Genomic DNA, 22,888 nt, shown 5'->3' with positions numbered 1-22,888 from the left:
ACCATAATAATTATAAAAAATTTTAATTATAAATATTTAAATTTTACAACTTATACATATTAAAATTCTTATTATTATATTATTTGATTTATTTATAAATGTTACATAAGACTCTTACTACTCTTCAATCTTTTAATCTCTCATACTAATAGTCAAAAATTTCTCCAAGTATAAATTTGATGCATCTTTTTATCAAGTACATTCAAATATATCATGATTATAAAGTTAATTCATAATTTATATTATATTTTTGGTGTTTTTCATTCTCATTCATTCATTTTTCTTTAATTATTTACAATTTAAAGAACACCGTATCAAAAAAAAAAAACAAAATATAATAACTAAAACAAATGTAAAATAAAAATAATAAATAAAAATGTAGTTTTATATAATTACTTATGCTTTTTTAAAAAATAAATAAATTAAAATTTTTAAAACAATAAACTAAATTTTAATTTGCATTATATTTTAGTTAAATAATTATATAAAATTATATATAAATTATTAAATAAATATTTTGTAAAATATTTTTAATATAAAACATTTCAAATTTAACAGTAGTGCATTGCACGACTCTCCCTCTAGTTTTAATTAATGTCAAAAGAGTAGTATTTTAGATAAGGCTTAGATAGATTGTGTCTTGGTACTCATTCAAGTGCTTCTTCCTTCATTGACAATTTAACGCAACCTTAACAGTAGGAGACTGCCATGCTCCCAATTGGTTCAAAGTGCATGATATGATGCCATCAATTTTATTTTATTGATTTTGGGTTACTTTTAAATCATTAGTGTTGATGAGAATCAAGTGAAGTGATTCATGCAAGGGCATAATTGGCTTGGTGAATGGCGAAGCTTGCATTATGTGGTTTGAGGCAGTTAGTCTTAACAAGCTAGGAAGAAATAGGAGGGTGTTTTTGAATTTGCAATTAAAGGAAATTAAATATTGTAACCCTTTAGTGCAAGGCATGGATATTAGTTATGGTCTAGTAGTTAATTCATTACTTTGTTTAAATAAGTATTTGAGGTTTAAATTTTATTTTGTGCATGTAAATTTATTAGTCAACGATAAACCATTAACTGAAACTTAATTTTGCGACAAACTAGATCTTAACTTATTGGATTAGAAAATATTATAAAAAAAAACAGAAACAATTTGTAATATGACATGATATCACGAGATTAATTATTATTTCATTTCATATTAAGGGAGTTCCATACTTCCATTAGTAGTGTGTACACGCAAGAATAATAGTGGAGATGACACTGCTGATCTGCATGAACTATACAATATTTAATTATTTTTAGTTCACGAGTAATTGATAATCTTAGGTAATATTACCTAAATGCACGAGTCACAAGGCATGGATTTTTGTGACTAAAGTGCAATGTCAGAATAATCTGCTTACGACTGCATTGTTGGATTGGAACTTCAACTCATGCAGAAGAATCGAGAATAATGCGTTTTAATTTTGGTAAAAAACTCCGTACAATGGTCTTTTATGTCAAATTAATTAAAAATTATTAAATAATAATTTAATCAAATTTATTAAATTATTTAAAATTAACAATCAACTTTTCATAAGGATAATTACACAAAAATATTCGCTTTTTAGTTTTTCCCTTAATCTTGGTATTTGAGCAAGGGATTTTATTTTGCGTTGTGTAAACTTGACATTTATGTATTCTAACAGATTATTAAATTGCTTCCCCATGTTTGTCTTGAAAAATTTTTTTCTCATCAAATTGAGACGAGTATCTTTAAGTGACACATATTCAACATTCTCTTTCAATTTCCATCAGCTTCAGCGTTGTAACAAGAATATTAATAGTACACAAGCGTTCTACATTAACGAGGGTTTATATCTTCAACCTCAAAAGGGAAATGAAAATTTCTTCAGCTTTTGCCTGCATTAATTGCAGCCATAACAAAGTCTTCACACCGAGTGAACCCGCCGGACAACACGTCCGCTAGAACGCCGACTATGTCAAAAGCCTCTTGCAGATCATCGGCAGAATTCATCTCATCAAGCCAGGACAGCATCTCCTTGGGGAACCCGAGAAGCTCTTTCACATTCAATAACCGTTCTTTCATCAACACTTCCCAGCCTTCCAAGTTGCTACTTTCATCCTCCCCTTCTGCCGATGACGGGCCTTCAGTCTTCATGGGTGCCGTGCTCGCCAACTTCTTGACCTTGAAGAAATGCTGCAGCTGCTCAATCAAGCCTGTGTAAACAAGCATTGGACGAATGATTGACAAAAGATCATCATTCTGTTTCTGTTCTGATTCCGCTGTGGTGCTTTGGTCCATGCTTCCAGTTTCCGCAGAAGCTGATACAGATGATGCTGGACGAGTTGTTGACCGACCATGAGTGTGCTGCAGATATGCATGGTAGATTCCACGCTGCAGGAAAGCACGGCGGTGCTGCCTCCAAGACTCGTAAGACTCCGAGAGGAGCGAGTTCACCATCATGAATTGGACAGTTTCTTCTGTCCCCAACGCAGATTGAGTGCCAGGTGGAGAAGAGGGTCTTGTCTCTGACGTGGAAGAGGTTAGATATGCTGATACAGCCCTGGCCATGGTCCTTCGTTGTGAGGAGCTTCCTTGATCAAGGAGATGGCGTGCCATTTGAATCATGAACGGAAGGAACCGAGAATTGCTTTCCTGTCCGCCACCGCGGCTATCTGCACTGAATGATGCCCCTGTTGCAAACCGAGCTAACATCTACAAAAAGGAGGAAATAACATGAACATACGTAAAAGTTATATTAGAATGAAATTAGTGTAAAAATAAGTTTACATCCTTATAAGAAAATATTTGACCCCGTTAAACAGGTTATCTAAATGAACCAATCATTCACATCTATCATAAACAACATTCTTTAAGAGGTTTTTCTCTTTAAATCTTCGTCCGTCAAACCTTATCGTTTGGTAACAAAAAGGAAGACAATGATGAAGCTGAATAACATACCAGAACAATGTCGTACGTTAACAGGCGAAGTCTACTTCCATCAGCACGCCCAAGAGCATTAAGATTGTCCCAGTACTGGTCGACATATCGGACATACTGTGAGAGTGGAACAGATGGACCTCGGACAGGGAATAAAGAATTACAGAGAGATTCGTTGTTTCTGAGCATTGCCCCATCCCACTCTTTCTTAGGATTCCTCAAGCCAGCATCTGCTCTTTTGGCCTCTTGATGGCACTGGAAATGAATAATATTGAAGTAACTTACAGTAGTGTAAACACATTCACCACGAGCACTGCCAGAAGCACCTACGCCTAGATTCACACGCTTACTATATGAGTAAGCGCCCAGCAAATCAGTGGGTCTTAAAGTATATCCTTCCCGGCATACCATGCATGCCAATCCATCCTCCTCCTCCTGGACATCTTCTAAACCTTCAAGAAGAGGCCGGGCAACAAGAATGCGCTCACCTCCATCTGGAGACAGCTCTTGACGCATCCCAAGGCCCTGTTATCGGATGAGAAAGTAATACGATTCAGCACGGGACAAATATGGAAATTTTAACTCTATCAATAGCATTAACACTGCTGTAGTAGTATAATCAACCTTTAGTAAATTGAACTCTTAGAATGTAAAATACCTGAAGCAACTCCTCTCTCTTGCGCAAAGCCCGGCGCCTCATTTCATCCCTAGTCGCATGTCGCAACTTACTAACCTTCTCCTCTAAGAATCCATCTCCTTTACCCTCCTTGTTAGATAAAGTGTCCAACAAATTTTCAGCCCTTGCCCCGATTTCATTTTCTCCTGAAACCCCTTCCAAGGCATGCAACAAGGGTAGGATACCTTCTTCATCGATACATATTTGGGTAAGTAGATGCCCCATTGACAAACCTCTCAACATAGACAATATAAGAGGGACAGATGGTAGTGTTAAACCATGTGCCCATTCATCCTTATTCTTAAATCCAGCTTGCCCCACATCAGGAAAACTGTCTTTCAAATGTCTCATTGCAGCTTTAGTTATACCCTTCTCTAGGATCATGCCCTTTAATCTCTCTCCACAGGAGCTTGTCTTTAGTGACTCTGAAACCCTAACAAAATTTTCCAGCGTAAACCTCTGCTTTGCGGCTTTCTGAGCAACATTATCATCCTTTGGATTGTTCAAATATTGTTTCTGCACATGGTCAAATGCACCCCAATCCTGTAAATAAGGACTAAAATGCTGGATAAGAGCTTCCATTGCAGCAGGTTCCCCATAAGTCAAGTAAGGCAATATTCGAGCAACCATCTCTGTGTTCCTCTGTTGTTTGTTTGATTTCTTGAGGCCTGATGGATGCGATAATCTCTCCAAGAACATAAGAACTATCTTTTTGGCTTGTTCACCTGTACCAGATTCTTCATTAGTGACAGTTAGTCCACCCTGTGTGATGCTAATATTGTCACTTTCATTTGCTTCTAATGTCAGGCTTTCAACAATTAAAAGTATGCCTTCAGCTGGCTCCATGGCATCAACTGAGAAAGCTCGCCTTGCCGTCTCAAGAAGTAAACCTAAAGCACCTAGCTTTAACAAGGCTTGTCTGTTTTCTCTAATTTTGCAGCAGTACATAAGAAGATTAAGAACTGCTACCAATTGCTCCTGATTGGCCTTGAAATCATCTCGCAGACGCTGTACATTAATAGAAAAGATAGTTAGTTATATTATCAATCTTGCTGCCAAATAGGAGTTCAACCAAAAACAAATGAATAAGCTAGGCAAACCACATCAGTTTTCTTTGAAGTAATACAAAAGAACATAATCCTCTCAACCTGAATCATGCCCAATAATATCTCCAGTCCACCACATTCCCGAACAGCACCTGCTATGGCAAATTCGACCTCTGGATCCAGAGACTCCTCTCTATCCTCCTCCAACTCTTTAATCATAGGCTCAGTTGCTTCACCATCCAATCCCTGAAAATCGTTATCATAAAAATTATAATAAATTCAACCAAAAAGTGTGATAAATGAGGGAATCAGATATTCAACAAATGCAACAAACCTGAAGTCGATAAGTCACTGTCATAGGTGGGCATTCTCTAGATGAGGTGGCAGCATTTGGGGACAACAAGTTGGAATTGGCCACATTAGAGGACTGACTTGACTTCTTCCAGACTTGCTCATAGACTTGGGCTATGCTCAAATCAAGAGAGATGATATTCCCAGCAACTAGCAACTCCATTCCATAGTCATCCTCAAGAAGGCCTAACAAATCCAACTGATGGCAAATCTTGTTCTTAACATCACGCATTAATGGCCCAATTTCAGAACTGGAATACGGATTCTTAGTCATTGATCCCCTGATAAACTCTTCTTGGGTATGCGCCTTGTTTAGGACCAACAAATATACAGGCTCAGGTTTGGAGGGGCAGATCAGGTTGCAAAGCTGCTCCAATATAAACTGCAAATGAAGGAATAGATCAGAATAAGTTTGAAATAACTTTATTTGTAACCAAATTGAAACTTTGTTGTAAACTTGTACAGAAAATTGCCCGAAGTGATTAGAGGAAACAAGCTATAATGGTTAGAGAAATGAAAAATAAAATTCATCCATACCAAACAGGTACGCCCCTTTCTCTCTTCCCCGTGTATTTGCAAACCATTGATGCAGGCCCTAATGAATTGTCGCTTGTTGTCACTGCTTTCTAGCAGGAGGCTATCCAAAAGATCTTTCAAGAGCCGATTGCAATCACTAATCAACTTTGTCTTTTGAACTATCAAACCTCGAATTACAATAAGGGCTTCAAGAATTTCAGAAAGTAAGTTGTCTCGCATGAATCTGTAATAAAGATCTAGATTAATGAGAAGATTCAAAAACAAAATGTTACAGGTAAATTGCCACATCCTCTTCACACTTTAAGAAAGAAAGCGTTCAATGAAAATAATTCAATCCTTTCTTTACTAAGGATAATTAATTATTAATTAGAAAATATACTCATATTCCTTTATATGACAGCATAAGCATTAGGGGAGAGACAGTTTAACATGGTTCAAAGCCCTCCATAACCAAATGGTTGAGACTTTGATCATTGCCACCTTATTCTTATAAGAAGCTGAATTTCAAAAAGGCAGAGTGCACTTATATTCACAATAAGCTCTTGTATGAAAGGTGTCTTCACACACACACACACACACACACACACACACACACACACACACATATATATATATATATATATCCTCCACTTAATATCTTAACTTTTGAGGTAAGTGATTCATGACAGTTATATTTTAACTAAAAATATTCAAATAGCAATCATACCTGGATCTGACGTTTGGAACCTCAAAAAATTTTCCAAGAAGCTCGATGAGTTTATGAAGGATAAAACCCTGAGATATATCAATATGTAGACTCCTTTCCAAAGACTCAACATTACTCACTTCTTGGGTAATTAGAGTACAGATTGTACGCAAACAACCCTGAACAGTAAAAAATAAACGAGCATCCTCTGACTCTATCATCTTGAATAGTAACTCAAAATATTCTGCCGCACTTTCTCCAGCAAAAAGTGTTGCAGGTAACAAAGAAACCACTAGGTTCAGCAACCGATATTGTCTGGATGAACTTTGAGAGCAAAGCAAGCTTATCAGCATACACATCTCTGATCTAATGGATTGAGAACAGGCACTCAGAACAAGCTCTTTGACCCATGATCCCAACTCAAACACCGATAAGTCACTTTTAGCTACTTTACCAGTGCGACGCTTCCACCGTAGAGCATATTTAAGTGCCAGATAGTCATGCCTTTGGGGTCGTGACCTCTGGCCAATACCTTTGACTGCCTGTGATACTTTATATTGCCTTCTAACAAAATCAAGATAAGAAGCTCCCCTCTCCCACTCAGAATAGCTCAACAACTGGATATCTTGAGCCTTAGGTGTCACGTCCCAATTTCTTTCAGAGGAGTCTGGCAATGTTTTGGTCCCACTGACAGAGACAGCACCAGTCAAGGATCCTGATACATTTTTATTACTCTCATCCTTTACCTTTACAGTAGACTTTGCAAGGCCTTGCTCTTTGTCTAGTGTCTCAGGCTTTGGGGGGGTACATGCCTGAGATATGATTCTCAGACATGGAAGAATGACGTGCTCAGAGATGGCAGGATGCTTGGCACCTAACTTGATGGAAGAAAACAGTAACTGAAAAACAACACGTAGCCTGGATTCCCAGAACTCATCAGCTGAAGAACACACCTCAGAAAGTAATAGCAACTCCTCACGTGTAGTCACAGCAATGTCCATCGAGCGATGATGCTCAAGGCAGTACAATACTTTCTTTTGTATCAGACTGTTCAATTCACTTACTGCATTCACGTCACCTTCAGATAAAGAACAAAGTACAGCCCTTGCTTGTACACGAGCAGCTTTAGGACCTTGATGAATGTTATTCTCAAATAACTCGGACAAAATACCGGCTGAAACAAGTTGTTTCTTAGAATTTGGATGCTTTGCCAACACCTGTAACAATTCTAGGCATTGTGTCACAAATGTTGTTGCGCACCCATAACAATTATTTGGTGTTCTAGAAACCACAAATCTTGAAGCCACACTATTATCAGAATGCTTTTGGTGCAGATAATTCATCAGCACCTTGCGTAGCCCTTGCAGTGTCTGGACACTTTTGCTGACAGAATCAAAAGCTGCTTTGCACTTCTCACCATAGAGCACCCCAAGAAGAGCAACTTTCCTATTGATTTTACAAGATGGTCCGGGTAAAGACACCATCATTTGCTGCACAGAATCCTTTTGTTGCGAGTCTATTTCACTGTCACCAATGCTTGATACAATTTTAAGCAAGGGCTTTTTGAAGCCCAAAAGTTGCTGGTATCGCCTATGAGCATTCTCTGACTCGGACTCTATTGCTGCTAGCCCCTTCTTCATATCTTCATCATTCTCCATGTTATCAAATGTAAAACTGGGTTTTGCCATGAAATTAAACTCAAACCGCCCATATTTGCTGTATCCACACTCATTGCATAAAAAGGAATCCAAATTCTCATAATTGATATTGCGACATTGCCTGCATTGATAAGCATTTTCATGACAATTGCCACATATACCATGCTTATCAGTGACAGGACGACTACAACGCGGGCACTGCAATGGCTCAAGAGACAATGCCTGAAGATTTTCATAGAAGGAATCTAGTTCAATCATAAAGTTGCAAGCTGTAATGGGAATGGGAAATTCCACTTTAAGTTCAGTCTGATTGAAAGCAAGATGACAGCTTTTTGCACGCTTCCACAAAGACCAGTTATTTTTCAACTCTGACAAGTCAGCAACTGGCCTGTTATTATAGTATAGATTCAAAACCTTCACCGATTTTGACTTTCTGGCATCATGAACATTCATTATCACAGTCTGAATTGTGTAGCTACCAGTGCATTTCACTATGATACGGTTATCAGTGAACTTTGTTTCAGATTTTAGAGATTCCAGCTTCATCCTGCTGTAAGGAACTTCAGGAGAGCTGCAGGCAACACAAGGTTCACTCTCAAGATAGTATCCATCAAACTCAACCAAGCCACTCAAAGTATTATAAATGCGAGAATTTGGATGGTTAGCTAACAGCTCATTCTGTGAATGGAGTGTCTCAAAGATGCACTTAATTACATCAGGAGTCAACGATCGGTCCACAATTTCAGAAATCTGGTGTTTTGAACTAGTATCAGGGGATCTTCCAAGCAACCAAGTCACAAGTTCTGTGAACTCTACAATGTTCTGGCCATACATTGGGAGAAACTTAACTTTCTGCAAGAGGGCTGTTAGCAAAGTTTCTTTGAACATTGATTTGGCATGATGCCAAGCACCATATAATACAGATTTTGCCTCTGCCCGAACAGTGCTTGAATTCCATTCCAAAAGGAAACAATCTATGAACTGCTTTAAGATATTGCCACTCTTGTCAGTAAAGACCTCCACTGCAGCTTCCATATCCAAATACGACTTCTCTGAACCAGATTCAGCTCCATCTTCACCTTTCTTCTTCTTCTTTGATTCTTGAGATGTGATGCCTGATTTATTTGAACTTATGTCTCCATACTCTGTCTTTTGTGAAGTATGACCAACATCCTTTCCTGTGTAGAAGGCAAAATTGAGAAGTTTAAGAGTCTGAATAACAGACTCTTCACTGAAATAAAATATTCCATTCATCAGGAACGATAGAATATCTCCATGCCTTAAACAGTATTTCTGCCAGTTCCGAGGACGTGCAGCTGCTACTTCTGCCATAGTGGAAAGACACTTCACAATCTTGACACTTCTTTCGTAAGGGATAGGGTTATTTTGGAAGCTACCAGACTTGTTTACATGTTTATAGAGTCTCTTCACTTCACTGGAGAACTGCCACGAGTCCCGCACGCTATAATAGTGAGACTTGCTCCCACAGAGGTGCAGGAAAAGCCTCCTGGCGTATCTTCTCACAAAATTTGTGTGAGGATTATTAATGTAACTGCAGAGAACATCCTGATACCCATCTAGCTTTAAATCCTTACCATATGACAGCTTGTGTACCTTTTCTTTTTCCCCGGTTTTGTCATGCTTTTCGGGCCGAACAAGGGTATACACCAGTCGGAAAGCATTCTCTAACAAGAGCCTATGGTAATCCATAAAAATATCCGCTCGATGTGCCTTGGCATATGAATCAGAAAAGAATGGTGAGAAGTTACCAGCTGGTAAATCTCTACGTACTGTGAGCAGAGCCCCACAACCAGGCCCAAGATTATTATGCACATCATTATTAACAGGAGATTTGAAAACATGTACAAGCTGCTGCAATATATCCATCAGATAATTTACAAAAGCTTGCTGCCTAAGAGAATCACAGGCTCGAAGAAGCTGTGTTGCAAAATCATTCTTCTCTTGCTCATCTGCTGAAGTCTTAGCTGTAGTTGAAGCAGTTGATGGAAAATCAATTACATTCTTATCATGCATATCCACAGCTCCACTCTGTCTTGGCATGGAACCATCACTACCAGGTTGATGCCAGTTACGAAGCATCAATGTGAAAAACATGAAGACCAATATTGCCACTTCACCAAATGATGATCGAGTTCTCGCTGCGAATGGCCTATCAAGATTTATCTCATCCAAAAACCACTTGATTAGTTTCTCTAGATCTAGGCTATCTGGCTTTGAGCTGCCTATAAAAGGTCCACCCACAGCAGATGACAACCTGTAGAAAAGCTGCATAACAGGTATTGCTTGGATTCCTGATGTTGTATCCATCCACCCTTTCAGTTGTTCCAGAAGCTCAGAGAGAAGTAAGGAATTTATCTCCCGTTTTGAAGCAGAAATTGAGACAGGATCGGTCAAAGAAGCAGCAAATTCTCCAGAATCATTGGGTTCCAAGACATGAATTGATGGAGAATTCTGCATAGTTCTCTCAGTAGATACGGCTAACAGATTTGGGTCAGTAACGTCATCCGATGCAAAGTGAAATTCATTGCCATCCCCAACTGAATCCACCTCAATTGGAATTGCTGTCATCGGGTGATCTCTAGAATGTGGTGGAGGAAGTCTGTCTGCATCTAGTACTTCATAGCAAGCCTCACACAAGTCAAAATCAGGACAGACAGTACAATGCCATCTTCGCCTGAGTATAGGCACAGTAGAGCAGCCATCACAACAGTATTGAACAGATGAGGTAATAGTGTCTTCTTCTATCATGACTGGGTTATTTCCACTACTTGTATCAACAGGGCCAGGAACCGATGCTACACTCTCATTGACATCATCTGTAGCTAACATCGTCTGCTTAGGAAAAGGGACCTGAAGCAATCTTGAAGATATGGCCAAACTGAAAAAGAAATGTATCAGATCCTTAACAATGATGTGAATTTCTTCTTTTAAACCCCCCCCGGGGCCCCACAGAAGAAATCCCTTGTAACGATTTTCTCAAAAATAGAATGACCAAAATGTCCAAATATACCTGCTAGCAGTCTGGACGGCCTCGTTGGACGAAAAGAGAAGCTTCTTGAGTAATACAACAGCAGGTGCCACAGAGCGCACTCCTGCATCATTTCCATGCAGAGCCAAGCATTCAGCATAGCAATAAATAAGTTCAACTGCAGACATAACAATGTTGTTCATGGTTTGTGTGTCAGGCTGCTCAAAATCCAAAATTCCCCATAGAACTTGCATTAGTGCATCCACCACTTCTGATCCTACACCAGCAGCAGCATAATATTAGAACAATAACAAATAGAAAACGAACACTTACAACAGGCAAGACCATTCTATTTTCCCTGATTTATAGCAACACCAGTGTCTTCAATCTTCCAGTAGGAGGATTCTAGATATATCTTCTGATCCTGGAAAGATTAGCGAGATATATCCAGAATATTCTAACATTAAAATGTGAATCACATAGAATCGAAGTAAAAAAAATTGCAAGAGTAAGCTTAAATGATGAGGGAGCACATAACTGCATCAAATTTCAACAGAACTGAACTACAAAGGATAAATCTATTCTCTCGTTCTTCTCCTATTGTTAATCCACCAGTTCAGTCGCAGCAATTCAATGGCAGTGATGTATTATCATACAAATGTACCACTTGAAAAGAAAATATATAATGTCCTAGTAAACTTATTGCGTAAAAAGTCAACAGCTAGATATTAATGTCTAATGTCTTGCAATGTGAAAGATCCTCAAGCAGGATCCCAAGAAAGGGGAAGGTGGAAGTCAATCAGAAGAACAGGACAATACCATTTGTCTCCAGAAATGTTGCCAAATTAGAACGGCGTTGCAATGCAATCTTACAAACTGCACGCAACTGGGTAGTGAACTCTTCAATGATCCAACTTCCCACAGAACCACCAATCCCAAGCTTTGATGATAGTAATGAAGATGATTTCACTACTCCAAGAAGCCTCATTGTATCTTTAACCTAATCAAAGAAGAGTCCAGATACATCAACATGAATGAACAAACTCATTCAGTATATAGAAGCAAGAGAAAGTAGATATTACTTGGTGGTATAACTCTTTCTTGGGGAAAATGGCCTGTAATACACAAGAAGCTGAAGCCTGCAGTATTGGCTCCCGATCACTCTCAAATATTGTTTCAAGTAATTGCCTACACTTGAGTTTGCCTAGCTCTGCCTTTGCTTCTTCCAGCCTTGAGCAACTCTGTTGCCTACATGATGAATAAAACTTGGCAATTAGCTTAAGCCCATCTCCTAGTACCTGTTCCTGAATGGGAGCAGACTGCATTGAACGGCGCTTCTTCCCGGATCCAGCAACTGCTGAATGTGACCCAAGTACTCTTGCTTCCATATCCAAAACTGCATCCATTTTCTCCTTCCAACCAAATTCATCCTTAGCTCGGCCATAAACTTCAAGTGAGTCTATTCTGGGAAGTGTAGAGCCATTAAAGGTTGGCCCAACTGAGATTGTAAATTCTTCATCAGCAAGCAGCGACTCGGCAACAGTAAATGGAATATCATACCAGGACCTCATTCCTTCATCTAATTTAATAACCCTCTGGAAGATAGAAATACTAGAAGGTATGTGACTTGCTGATGTGTTACCAACATGAACTCGAAGACCAACCATGACTATATCAGGGTTTGAATTGAAGACAGATATCTGTGAAAATGCATATAGAAGAGAAACTTTAGGAACAATCACTATTGAAAGACGAACAGAACATCAAAAGCAATTAATATGATTGCAAATAACCGATTGCCACCATGTAATAGTTTGAAACAGAGAGAAATAAAAAATTTATAAGCACAAAATATAATAAAAGAACCTACTAGCTTGAATCATTTTTTACCATGCCATACATTTTCCCATTTCCCTTATCATGCACAGAAGTAAGAGAAGCCATGCAATTACGGAAAACAAATTCCAAGAAGTATTCATAACTTGGAATAAACTTGAGACCTAGAAAAAGCACCTCATAATCTTTATACCTTAAAGCTAAAGAAGACAACTTAAAATGAAAAGACGGCATCAAGATCTAAGATTTCAGACACAAAAATACACATCTATAATTGCATGTCAGAGACAACACACTCTACACTACAAGAATCCACACATTTTCAAGACTATCATTAAAACTTGGGACATGAGGAACACGTCACCTTCATGAAGATTTAGTTACAAAGAATAACACCAAAATATCATGCAAAATCTAGACCATTTACAAGAGTATACATAATCTAGTCCACAGCATTGTTATGTCTATTCTAAAATAACTAAATAAAAAATAATTTAAACAATATAAAACAAAGCATGCCACAAAACAAAGCTACTTAGAGTAGCAGCCAAGCCCGGCCAATAAAAGATTCTCACTGAAAAAACAGTAATTCAAAATAAGTAGTTATTACCTTAAAACCTGCAGGGCTCGGACTTTCAAGAAAACCATCCTCATTCACCAAGCTCTGTTTAGCTCCTTCAAAATCTCCATTTCTAATGGCATCACCACCCAGTTTCACATCCGGTGTAATGCACACAGTCTTCTCAAAGAAATCAAGAGGAAATTCAGGATTTGTACCCGCATAGGATTTATTGAGGATACCAGAACCCAGTTTCTTAACTTTTTCAGATGCTGCAATCGCACCAGCATCAGCACCTGCTGGAGCATGTGAATATATTTGAAGGCTACCATCATCATGTAAGACAAAGCAGTGTATTTTATCTTTCGACAGCGGCTTGTATGCAGTCATACCGACTATAGGTGAGGTGGAACCCATAGAGTGCCGCATACTCTGTGCAAGTATTTCACATTCCCCCATTGACACGGCAAGTGCAGTATTGGATTTCACAGTTGACAAGCATACAAACAATCCACTGCCAGCCAGAAGTTCTTTCCAATGATGTACTCCAGCAGGCCGCAGCTTACTTTCTAACTCTTCATACACAGAAGACAACTCAACAATGGAGGATGCATCAGAGCTGGGCCGACCTATCAATGTGGTACCATCTTGAAAAGATATGAAGAGTAGCTTATAAGTGGAAGAGAAATACAATGATGATCCCTTTGAATGAATTTCCTTTCCCAGAAGTTGCACATGTTCTTTCAGTGGCATAGACCCAACATTTCCTTTGACTGGCAACTCTAACCTGAAAATGTATCCATTTTCTGAAAGAACTATAAGAAACATTCTTCCTTGAGAAGCTGGATAAAGAATGGCATCCACAATCGTGTCATTTGACAAAGTAAAGTAGTGCATTGGACTGATATTGTCTAGGGACAGATCATATATCTTGACAAATCTGTTGGTCACAACCATCAATTGAACCTGTGAGCCAGGAACCCAATCCACCCGTCTAATATATGCCCCTTGTAAAGCAAGTTCAATGGCCAGCCGGTCAATCACTTCTCCACGATGATTCAACGTAAGAACCTGGCAATCCTCATAACCAGCTACAACCAGATAATTCTCAACAACAGGATTGAACACCAGTTGTACGATTTCAAAGCGAACAATGTTTTTGGAAAGAGGTTTCAGATTAGTCTTGTCAGCAGTCACAGGTGAAATGGTGGCTTGACCAATTAACTGTCCAACATCATATATAGCAACTTTATCACCTTCGCCAACAGCAAGTCGACCTCGTACACTAACACTCAGCAAAGACTTCACGAGAGAACCACTCGCCAGATGGGATTTAAGCTCCTTGGCATTTGAATAATCAACCTTTATCTTAAGATCAAGAGATCCACCTTTATATGCTTTCTTCAATTGCAGGAGATCTACACCATGAGAAATCACCTTGTCTTCACCCAAACTGATTTTCTTATCCTTAGAATGGTGAGACTCTCGTCTGCTAATTATAAGTTGCATCAAAGAGGAGCAAAGATTGAGCACATGACTTTCAACATCAAGTTCCTCCATTAATGACGGAATATCTTCTTGAAGCTCTTTTGGTATAGATAACCTAAGCGAGTTATCAATATCTGAACTGTTGTCGTCTTCAAATTCCGAATCACTATCTGGCAGCTGATCTCCATCCTCGGAAAAGGGTAGAAATGACTGAAAAGCGTTAGAGCCACGAACAGGTGCACCGCTGTCTCCAGTGAATTTCCGAGGTTTCAGGCACTGACAACTGCTACCTCTAACACCCCCAGCTCCGCAATCACAAAAGAACCGGCTTGAGCGTGAATAGACAACACGATGACCCCGATGACACACCTTTGCACAGACTGAACAGCAGCCTTTTGATACGGTTAGGTCACATGTATAGCAGAAGTACCAATGCTGCTCCATGAAATTGCTGCCACTAGAAGTGAAGGTGCAAACTTTAGAGGCAAGGGCCCTTTCACTACTAGCATCCTCTTCATCTTCCTTATCTATGCTCAGAACCTCCCCATCAGAAGTTGCATCATCCTCGTCCTCGTCAACAGAAGTTGCATCACATTCAAGCGACGTTGATCCCCCTTCTTGATTGGCAGAAAGAATAAATGTGTCCGAGTCCTTTCTGGATCCAATTGGTCGGGCAGACACATGCCCTATCCCAAGACTACTGCTAGATGAACACTTTTTAGTTGTTCTTTGAAGTGAAATTTTACCAGATTTACAGTCACTTAAGACAATTTCAATAAAGCCAAATAGAAACTTCAATCCTGGAAGCAAATTTTCATTGCCTACCAGTTTATCCATCAATACAACAGTCCTCTTCAAAAGCTGTTTCATTAATGACTCTCCTCTTGAAATCTGAACAATGAAACTAAAATATGATTTTGCTGCAAGTATATCAAATTGCAAAAAAGCAGCATCAAGTGACAGCAGCAAAGAATTAAAAATATGATGTTGCAACTCTTTGGATTGTTCTGAGATTGGTGATAGAAGGCACAGAATAAAATTCATTGTTGATTCCCGTAGAGAAATGGAGGTCCCCTTTGCACAGATGCCAGTATCTAATTTTATTATGCTTCCTAAGAGCCTCTTCTCCAACCACTTAGACACCATATGTACATCTCTTCCAAGGAATTTCCTTTGTATTCTCAGCTTGAGATCAGGAAATTGCTCTCCAGATAAATGATCCACAAAGAAATCGAGAACCTTCACATTCACAGATTCAGAGTAACAGGTATCCAGCGAATCAATTAGCACTAAACAGTCACCATTATGCAATTGCAAATGCCTACTGATCTGTCCAGGCACATTTTCAATACCAAGATAAAAGTGAAAAACAGCAGACTTTGAAGGGTCTTTCCTAGTGCCATTCAATATCTCAATAATTCTGCAGATTATCCATTCTTGGACACTGTCATGACCTTCTCCCCTAGAATTAATGTCTTTCAGAAACCCTTCCATTTGCTTCATTAGAATTAAGTCAGCATAACTTGACCATTCCAGTTCTGCACCTATGCTTTGATAAACAGCATCACATTTCCCATGAACACTTTCAAATATCCTATCATACTTGATAATCATTACAGCATCAAGAATTTGCCCAAGAACTTCGATGTCCAAATCAACCTTTCTCCCTGCTGTTATTCTAAACAACCCATCTAGGACACAGATAATTCCTCTTATGCTAAGAGCACAAGAAAGCAAAGTAGCACTAGGAGTAGAAAGATGACAAGGAAAGCCATGCAACATGCACTCCCAGTAGGCCTTAGGAAGAACTCCTGAAGCTTTTTTATCAACAGCAGCATCCAACTGTGATATGAGGCCAAGGACAGACTGAAGCTCACCTTCATTACAGCCACTCCTCTCAAGCAGCTCATCCTGCAGGCTTTTGTCAATTCCAGTATGTTTCATGAGCAAAAATGGTGAAAAATCAGAAGCCGGCTTTTGTTGGTAACTAAGGCTACCAAGAAAAGCTTTCTGATGGGCTTGCAAGTACTTGTCCAACAAAGATGAGAGCGTGCTTATTAGACATGCAAATTTACCAGACTCCACCAGGAAGGAAATCATGCTCCCAGCCAGTTCAACATATTTCTCTTCCCCAAAAGCATTCTCAGTCCAGCCAAGGCCCTGTACTGAAATCGCTTTGTCCATGCAATATCTCAAGATGCCAACATGAGTGAAGGAGAGCACTAGAGATAACCACATTCCAGTTCTGAGGAAATCCCAACCTAATTCTTCGATACCTTCTGTCTGGGGAAGAACATTTAACTGCTGAACCAAGGTCAATATAAGATTTTCAGGGAATCCAATGGCCTCTGGATCACCCAAAAGTGAATGGCTGAAGTGGAAAAAATGCAACATATTGGACAGATCCACAGAGTTGTCGCTACTCCAAGATGGAACTGAATGGTCTGCTTCAGAAACTACATAAGGAATATCCCAACAAAGGGTGAAAATATATCGTTCAACAATTAAATCCTCCACAGTAGAAGCCATTTTCTGTCCCCAAAATCCCAAAATCTGTGAAAAAGTAACATGTATGTCCTTCCAATTCAAATTTAAGATGTCGATTGCCAAGTCATCTCTACCAAGTGAACCAGAAGATCTAGAAACATCAATTAGTTGACCAATCAAGCTACTCACATTCATGTCCTGTCCAAGCAATCCACCAGCAACATTTCTTAGTGCAGTTAATGACCAAGATGAGAGGTGATCATTCATCTTATCCGGAATAGATGATGCAGATAGCGTTGCTTCCCTTAACTTAGACCGCACATCAACAAGCAATGATGACGGACATTTCTGTTGATGAAATATCATATGACGTAGAACTAGGATCAGTCTTGACACCACCAAAGCCCAACATGTTAACAGCGAACTGTTCAAATCCAGTACCTGCTTAGCAACTTCTTGGAGGTTTGAAAAGATTAAGTTCGCCATTGTTGCCTTTTCTAGTTCAGAAGACAAGTGAAATGCCATGAGAACTACCTCAATGTGAAACAAAGAGGGAAGAGTTCCAACAAGGTCATCAATACTTGGGCATTTCCTAGAAACAGACTTCACTTTCTCACAAACAAAGGAAGCATATCCTTCACAAATCTTGTTTCTCAGCTTACTACCAGCAGAACCAACACTACAAAACAAAGTGTGAGTGAGCAAGGTCAGCATCCGATCATTATAACTGAAGGCACCGTTTTCAACAGTAAGCATCTTCTCCAAAAGATAGTCTTCAAGGAAATCATTCAAAGCATGGTTTGTGAGAACATTGTGCAAAATATCAAAGCAAAGCTCATGGACATGCCCGATCCTTCTGCCTTCGTGAGAGGGAGTAGAAGTATCAGACACATTTTCTTCAGAACAACAACCCTGACAATTGAGTAAGGAAAGCAAAATATCCATGTCTGCAGTACTGAGCTTTTTGCAGGCATCCTCATAAAGAGAAGGACTCCATTCAGGAGAAAAGATGCACGTTTTAAGAAAGTTCAAAAGTTCTATGGCAGCTTGAATTGGGAAATTCTGATAGTTGGTGATAGAAACTGAAGCAGTACCAGGTTGTTCACATCCATCTGTAGACCCAACAGAACGTGCAGTCTCAGAGAAAAGATCTCCAAAAAGGGCCTCATCTTCATGGCATACTGCATTTTCTTGTTCAGATGCTCCGGCAACTTTTGAAAAACTAGAACATGACCTTTCAATTTTTGGCTTTAACTTCAACCCTTCAGAGTGAAGGAACAAAGCAAGTTGCATCAAGTTGCCAATCCATAGGCTTGATGCAGGAAATATAAGCTTCAAAAGCTCTTCAAATGTGTATTGCTTCAGCAGAGGAACTGACTCTTGATAGACAAGGCATGAAGGGGAGCTATTTTGTGAGTCAGTGGAACTGCTAAAGAGTTCTACATTGAAGTCTTTCCAATCAAAAGAAACCTGCTGCCTTTGTCTCTTCAAATCGTTGATGAGTTTTAACATGTAAAGAACAAACCGGGGGAAGTATGATAAAGGGGGTTTCAAATTTGTTGCAGACTTATCATATGTCCAAAAAGAAGAATCCAAACTCTCCAACATAGATGCTATAATACAAGCTTCAATATTCTGCACAATACTGCTACTACCAAAAATAACCTGCACATTGTGAAGAAACTCTTCCACGACCATTAAAATAATGCTCTCAAGACTTCCCTCAATGATAGCATATGTATTCACAAACTCATGTTTAACTCTAAACAAATTAGACAAAGTATCAGCAAATGAGGCAATAGCCCTCACCAATGATGCATCATATTCTACATACAAAACATCCTTTATGAGACTTCCAAGGATCTTTAATATCCTCAAAATGAGAGAGAGTCTCTTCCTAAAATTCTGGCCTACTTCCTTATCATCAGAAACATCATTGATTTTAGCTAGTTTACTGCACAGCAAGATCAAGCGTGGAGTGCATTTTCCATGGACAACTGCCGAATGCTGGCATAAAAAAACAAAACTACTGAGATGTTGATAATCAGTCAGTTCACTGGATCCAGATTCATTCCTATCGTGGAACACAGGTTCAGAAGCTAAAGTCTTTAGAAGCCACTCCATCGATTTTTCTTCCTTTGAGCATCTGAAGCCTTTTGCATATTCAAAAACGTGAAAATATAAGCATGTGGTTAGTTTATTGGAACAACTATGAGCAGAAATACCATGTGAAAACAACAGAGTGATCCTTGGGCATTAACATGATACCTTCTAGATGGCATTTTCTGTGATCATCCATGACATATCCACTACAATCATCAAGAATTGGCAACAGATCTACCAAGGCACTTGCTGGTTGTGATACGTCCGATAAGATATTCATCTCATCAACCAAAGCTATCTCTAAAAGATGCATTATGTTCTGCAAATGTTACACAAAATGAGAAGCACAAAAACAAACCACCAGACTAGTAAAATAGAGCACATGTTAAGACACTAAGTCCCATCAATTTAAGCTACAGCATAGCGTTCGTTGTTCTAAATGGAAACTAGAGATTGTGCATTGGTATAGGAAATGTAAGAAATATTAAATATACAGATGGAATATGTCCAAAATCGATCATGTTGCCTGTAAGTAAGCAGTTCAAACTATTAAATCAATGCTTTTTGGCCGAAATTTATTTTTTCCATTTTTAAAATTATTTAGCTATCAAGTTCATAATTGTTAACTTATCTTACCTGTTTCCTTTTAAACTGACTGCCAAGTTTTGTGCTTTTCTTTTTGGGGGGGGGGGGGGTGTTGAACAGTAAATTGTAAATATAAAGCGAATACCAATGACAAGATGGCGGCAAAACTCTAACCAAAAATAGAGGAATCCCCTTCATTAGTATCCCCCGAAAAAAGGAAAAAACAAAACAAAACCAAACAAACAAATGGTAAGCATTGGTGCCCCATCTATGCAGTCCAATTCTAAAATGCACATGCAATCAGTTTGAGGGTAGGCTCTCCCTTTGTTGCAGCATCCAATCTCTTCTGTCTATATTTTATTTTCTAATTTGTATTGGAAACACTTAGTTGAATCTATTAGGTTTTAAAATGCAAAAGCTTTCATAATATATTGAGTGTGCATCTCCAAAATCACAATTGCTAAGTCATTAGATAATATGTAATAAATCGTCAAATAACGAATAAAGGAGAATTAATGAAATAGAATTCTACAACAGCGAGAAAAAGGAGGGGGAGGCTGACGAAAAACGGTTAAAATTAGTTCAGCCATTCTTGCTGGCAATTAACTGAAATCTAATAAACACTAATTTCATCAAAACTGCAGACCCCGAACATCAGCTGAAAGCTACATTTGCAAAGTAAAGCCATACGTACCTGAACAAGTCCTAACTCGTTATCATCGTCATCGAATCCAGATTTCTCTAAGTAGCACACGGCGAACTCCGCTGACTGCTGCACAATCGCAACCAGTATCCCTTCCGCTTCCTCCACTATACCACATAAGATAGCAACAAAAAGAAAATAGATAGAAGAATGAATCATCTCGAACAACTTTCACTATTTTGCAAATTCGAAAGCAGCATATTGAAGCTACAGCAAAGAGAATCTCTCTCTCTCTCTCTCTCTCTCTCTCTCTCTCTCTCACACACACACACACACACACACACACAAAAACAAACGCAAGCTCCACTACAAGCTCAGCTAACTACTATAAAAGCGAAACTGGCAACAAACTCTAAAACCGAAAGAGGCAACTACCGATGTTACTACAGCGAAAAAGAATAAAGAGATCGAAGTAACTAAAGAGTGTACCTGACAAAGATCGAGAGGCGGAAGCGATCGTGCATGCGAACGAACAAATCGCCTGAATCTGCGAGGCGTTCCACGATTGAAAGCGCAAGGAGGAGGAGGCGCCGCCTGTAGGCTCGACGCCACGGCGGAGGACGGAGTAGAAAGCAGTGAGCCCTGACCTGATCGTGTCATCGGACCGGAGCTTCTGGAGAGCGACTCGCCGGAAATCGACGGCAGCTGCTGCGATTGATCGGAGAAGAGAGCCTTGGCAAGGTGTTTGAGGCTCTCCGCCATAGCCACGTCAGCACGTCAATCCAGAGAGAAAATGAAGAATTGTAGTGTGTGAAATGATTGATTGATTGTTTGTAATAGAGACTAAGAGTGTGTAGAGTGTTTCAAGGGTCGAAAAAAGAAGAGGGTTTAAGCCTTTATATATAGCGAGGTGTAGGCGTGAAGGAGAAAGTGAAGTGAGTGAAGGAGTCGTCGAGTGTGTTCAGGAAATTTACTGGTGATTGCTTTGCCCCCAAGGAGCATTACATTCTCAGAAATGGGTGATTCTCTTCCTTATTTTTCCCCCTCTCTTTTACATTATTCCCCATAAAATATGAAATATTTATGCATAGTGCTATTTTTACAACTAAATACATAATAAATACATTAAAAATTTAATTGCGATAATGTTACATGACAAATTATTTTAATAAACAAATTTAACCAACTTGATCTAATAGCTATTAAAATAAGTCACCAAAAAAAAATAGCTATTAAAATAATAAAAATTAATGAAGAAAAATGCATAAAAAGGAAAAAGAAATACTCTGATTAAACTTAATTATAAAAATAATTTGTTTACTTAGTATTTTTTATTTAATTATATTTTTCCTATAAAAAAAATTTATACGGTAACTTTAACATCTATCAAATGTTAATTAAATCCAAAATTTAGAGTAAGTACTTTCTTTTCACATTGCATTTATCTATTTCTCGAGCAAATTAAGAATACGGATAATTTAATTTATAGTCGCGCTAAGTAATTTTTTAATTTTATTTTAATTTAATCATGGTAGTTGCATTATTATTGCATCCCATTGAAATTCCTAATAGTATCAAGAGTCAGCCATTGGAAAGAAAATAGATGTTTGAAAATAATTTAGGTTAATCACCTCTATTCCTAATAATATCAACAGTAGGCTTGGAGACAAAAAGTAATAAATGTTTGACAAAAATAAACTTTCTAAAATACACTTAGAAAATCATTTAATGGAGTTCCTATTTTTTACAATATAAACTAAGATTCTGAGAATCGGACCAGTCATCAAACCGTTCTAGTCACTGGTTTATTGATTTATTAGTTTAATCGGTCCAATCGTAGTTCAACTGAAAAAATTATTTTAAATAAAATAATAAATAAATTATAAGGGCTTATACAAGACCTATTAAAAATATGCAACTCTAAACACGAAAATTTTTAAAATTCCCAATTACAATTGTTAAAATTCCCACAATTTTACAAATTTATATGTCCTTTATAAGGGCTAAATTTTAATGGAAAAGCATCTTATGTGCAACTCATCATAGAGGTGACATTCAAAATTTTATTGACTTGAAGCCCATTAAAAAAACAAATAAAAATTAAAACTCCTTGATTCTTTGACAACCAAATGATTGAAAAGATAAGTGAACATAGACCAAATAGCGAGTTGAACACTGACATTTGAAAAAACAATACTCAAATCTAAAACAGAGAAAAAAAAATCTACAAAAATAGATATTAACAGTTATAATTGTAAAGCATGTGACATTTCGTTAGCATCTGTGAAAACATATCAT

At 38.4% G+C, this 22,888-nt stretch overlaps 1 protein-coding gene and 1 pseudogene across 1 annotated transcript; both read right to left on the bottom strand.

Annotated features, from left to right (window-relative positions):
* Positions 1-1,713: 1,713 nt before the first annotated feature.
* Positions 1,714-21,462, bottom strand: LOC112797947 (auxin transport protein BIG). The gene is made up of 14 exons (XM_072236225.1): positions 21,080-21,462; positions 20,642-20,757; positions 19,528-19,681; positions 13,336-19,412; positions 11,972-12,589; positions 11,709-11,889; positions 10,932-11,166; positions 6,264-10,799; positions 5,558-5,780; positions 5,004-5,402; positions 4,772-4,915; positions 3,606-4,631; positions 2,969-3,472; positions 1,714-2,722 (listed from the first exon to the last, which is right to left on the bottom strand). Exons 3-14 carry the CDS (start codon positions 19,673-19,675, stop codon positions 1,895-1,897), a joined length of 14,919 nt encoding a protein of 4,972 aa, XP_072092326.1. The 5' UTR covers positions 19,676-19,681; positions 20,642-20,757; positions 21,080-21,462; the 3' UTR covers positions 1,714-1,894.
* A 1,402-nt stretch (positions 21,463-22,864) lies between these two features.
* The window catches only part of LOC112797948 (auxin transport protein BIG-like), a 15,471-nt pseudogene continuing 15,447 nt past the window's right edge, over positions 22,865-22,888 (bottom strand).

Source organism: Arachis hypogaea, chromosome 4, assembly GCF_003086295.3.
Source record: "Arachis hypogaea cultivar Tifrunner chromosome 4, arahy.Tifrunner.gnm2.J5K5, whole genome shotgun sequence".
Lineage (NCBI taxonomy): Eukaryota > Viridiplantae > Streptophyta > Magnoliopsida > Fabales > Fabaceae > Arachis > Arachis hypogaea.
The sequence above is the reverse complement of the archived record's forward strand: the minus strand, read 5'-3'. Positions and strand labels throughout refer to the sequence as shown.

Excerpts from the sequence above, each read along its gene's own strand:
- LOC112797947 (XM_072236225.1), bottom strand. The coding sequence starts at position 19,675 with ATGCATCTTTTAGAGATAGCTTTGGTTGATGAGATGAATATCTTATCG. Across the intron at positions 10,800-10,931 it reads GCCGTCCAGACTGCTAGCAG|TTTGGCCATATCTTCAAGAT; the intron begins GTATATTTGGAC and ends TTTCTTTTTCAG. Across the intron at positions 4,916-5,003 it reads CAGTGACTTATCGACTTCAG|GGATTGGATGGTGAAGCAAC; the intron begins GTTTGTTGCATT and ends AACGATTTTCAG.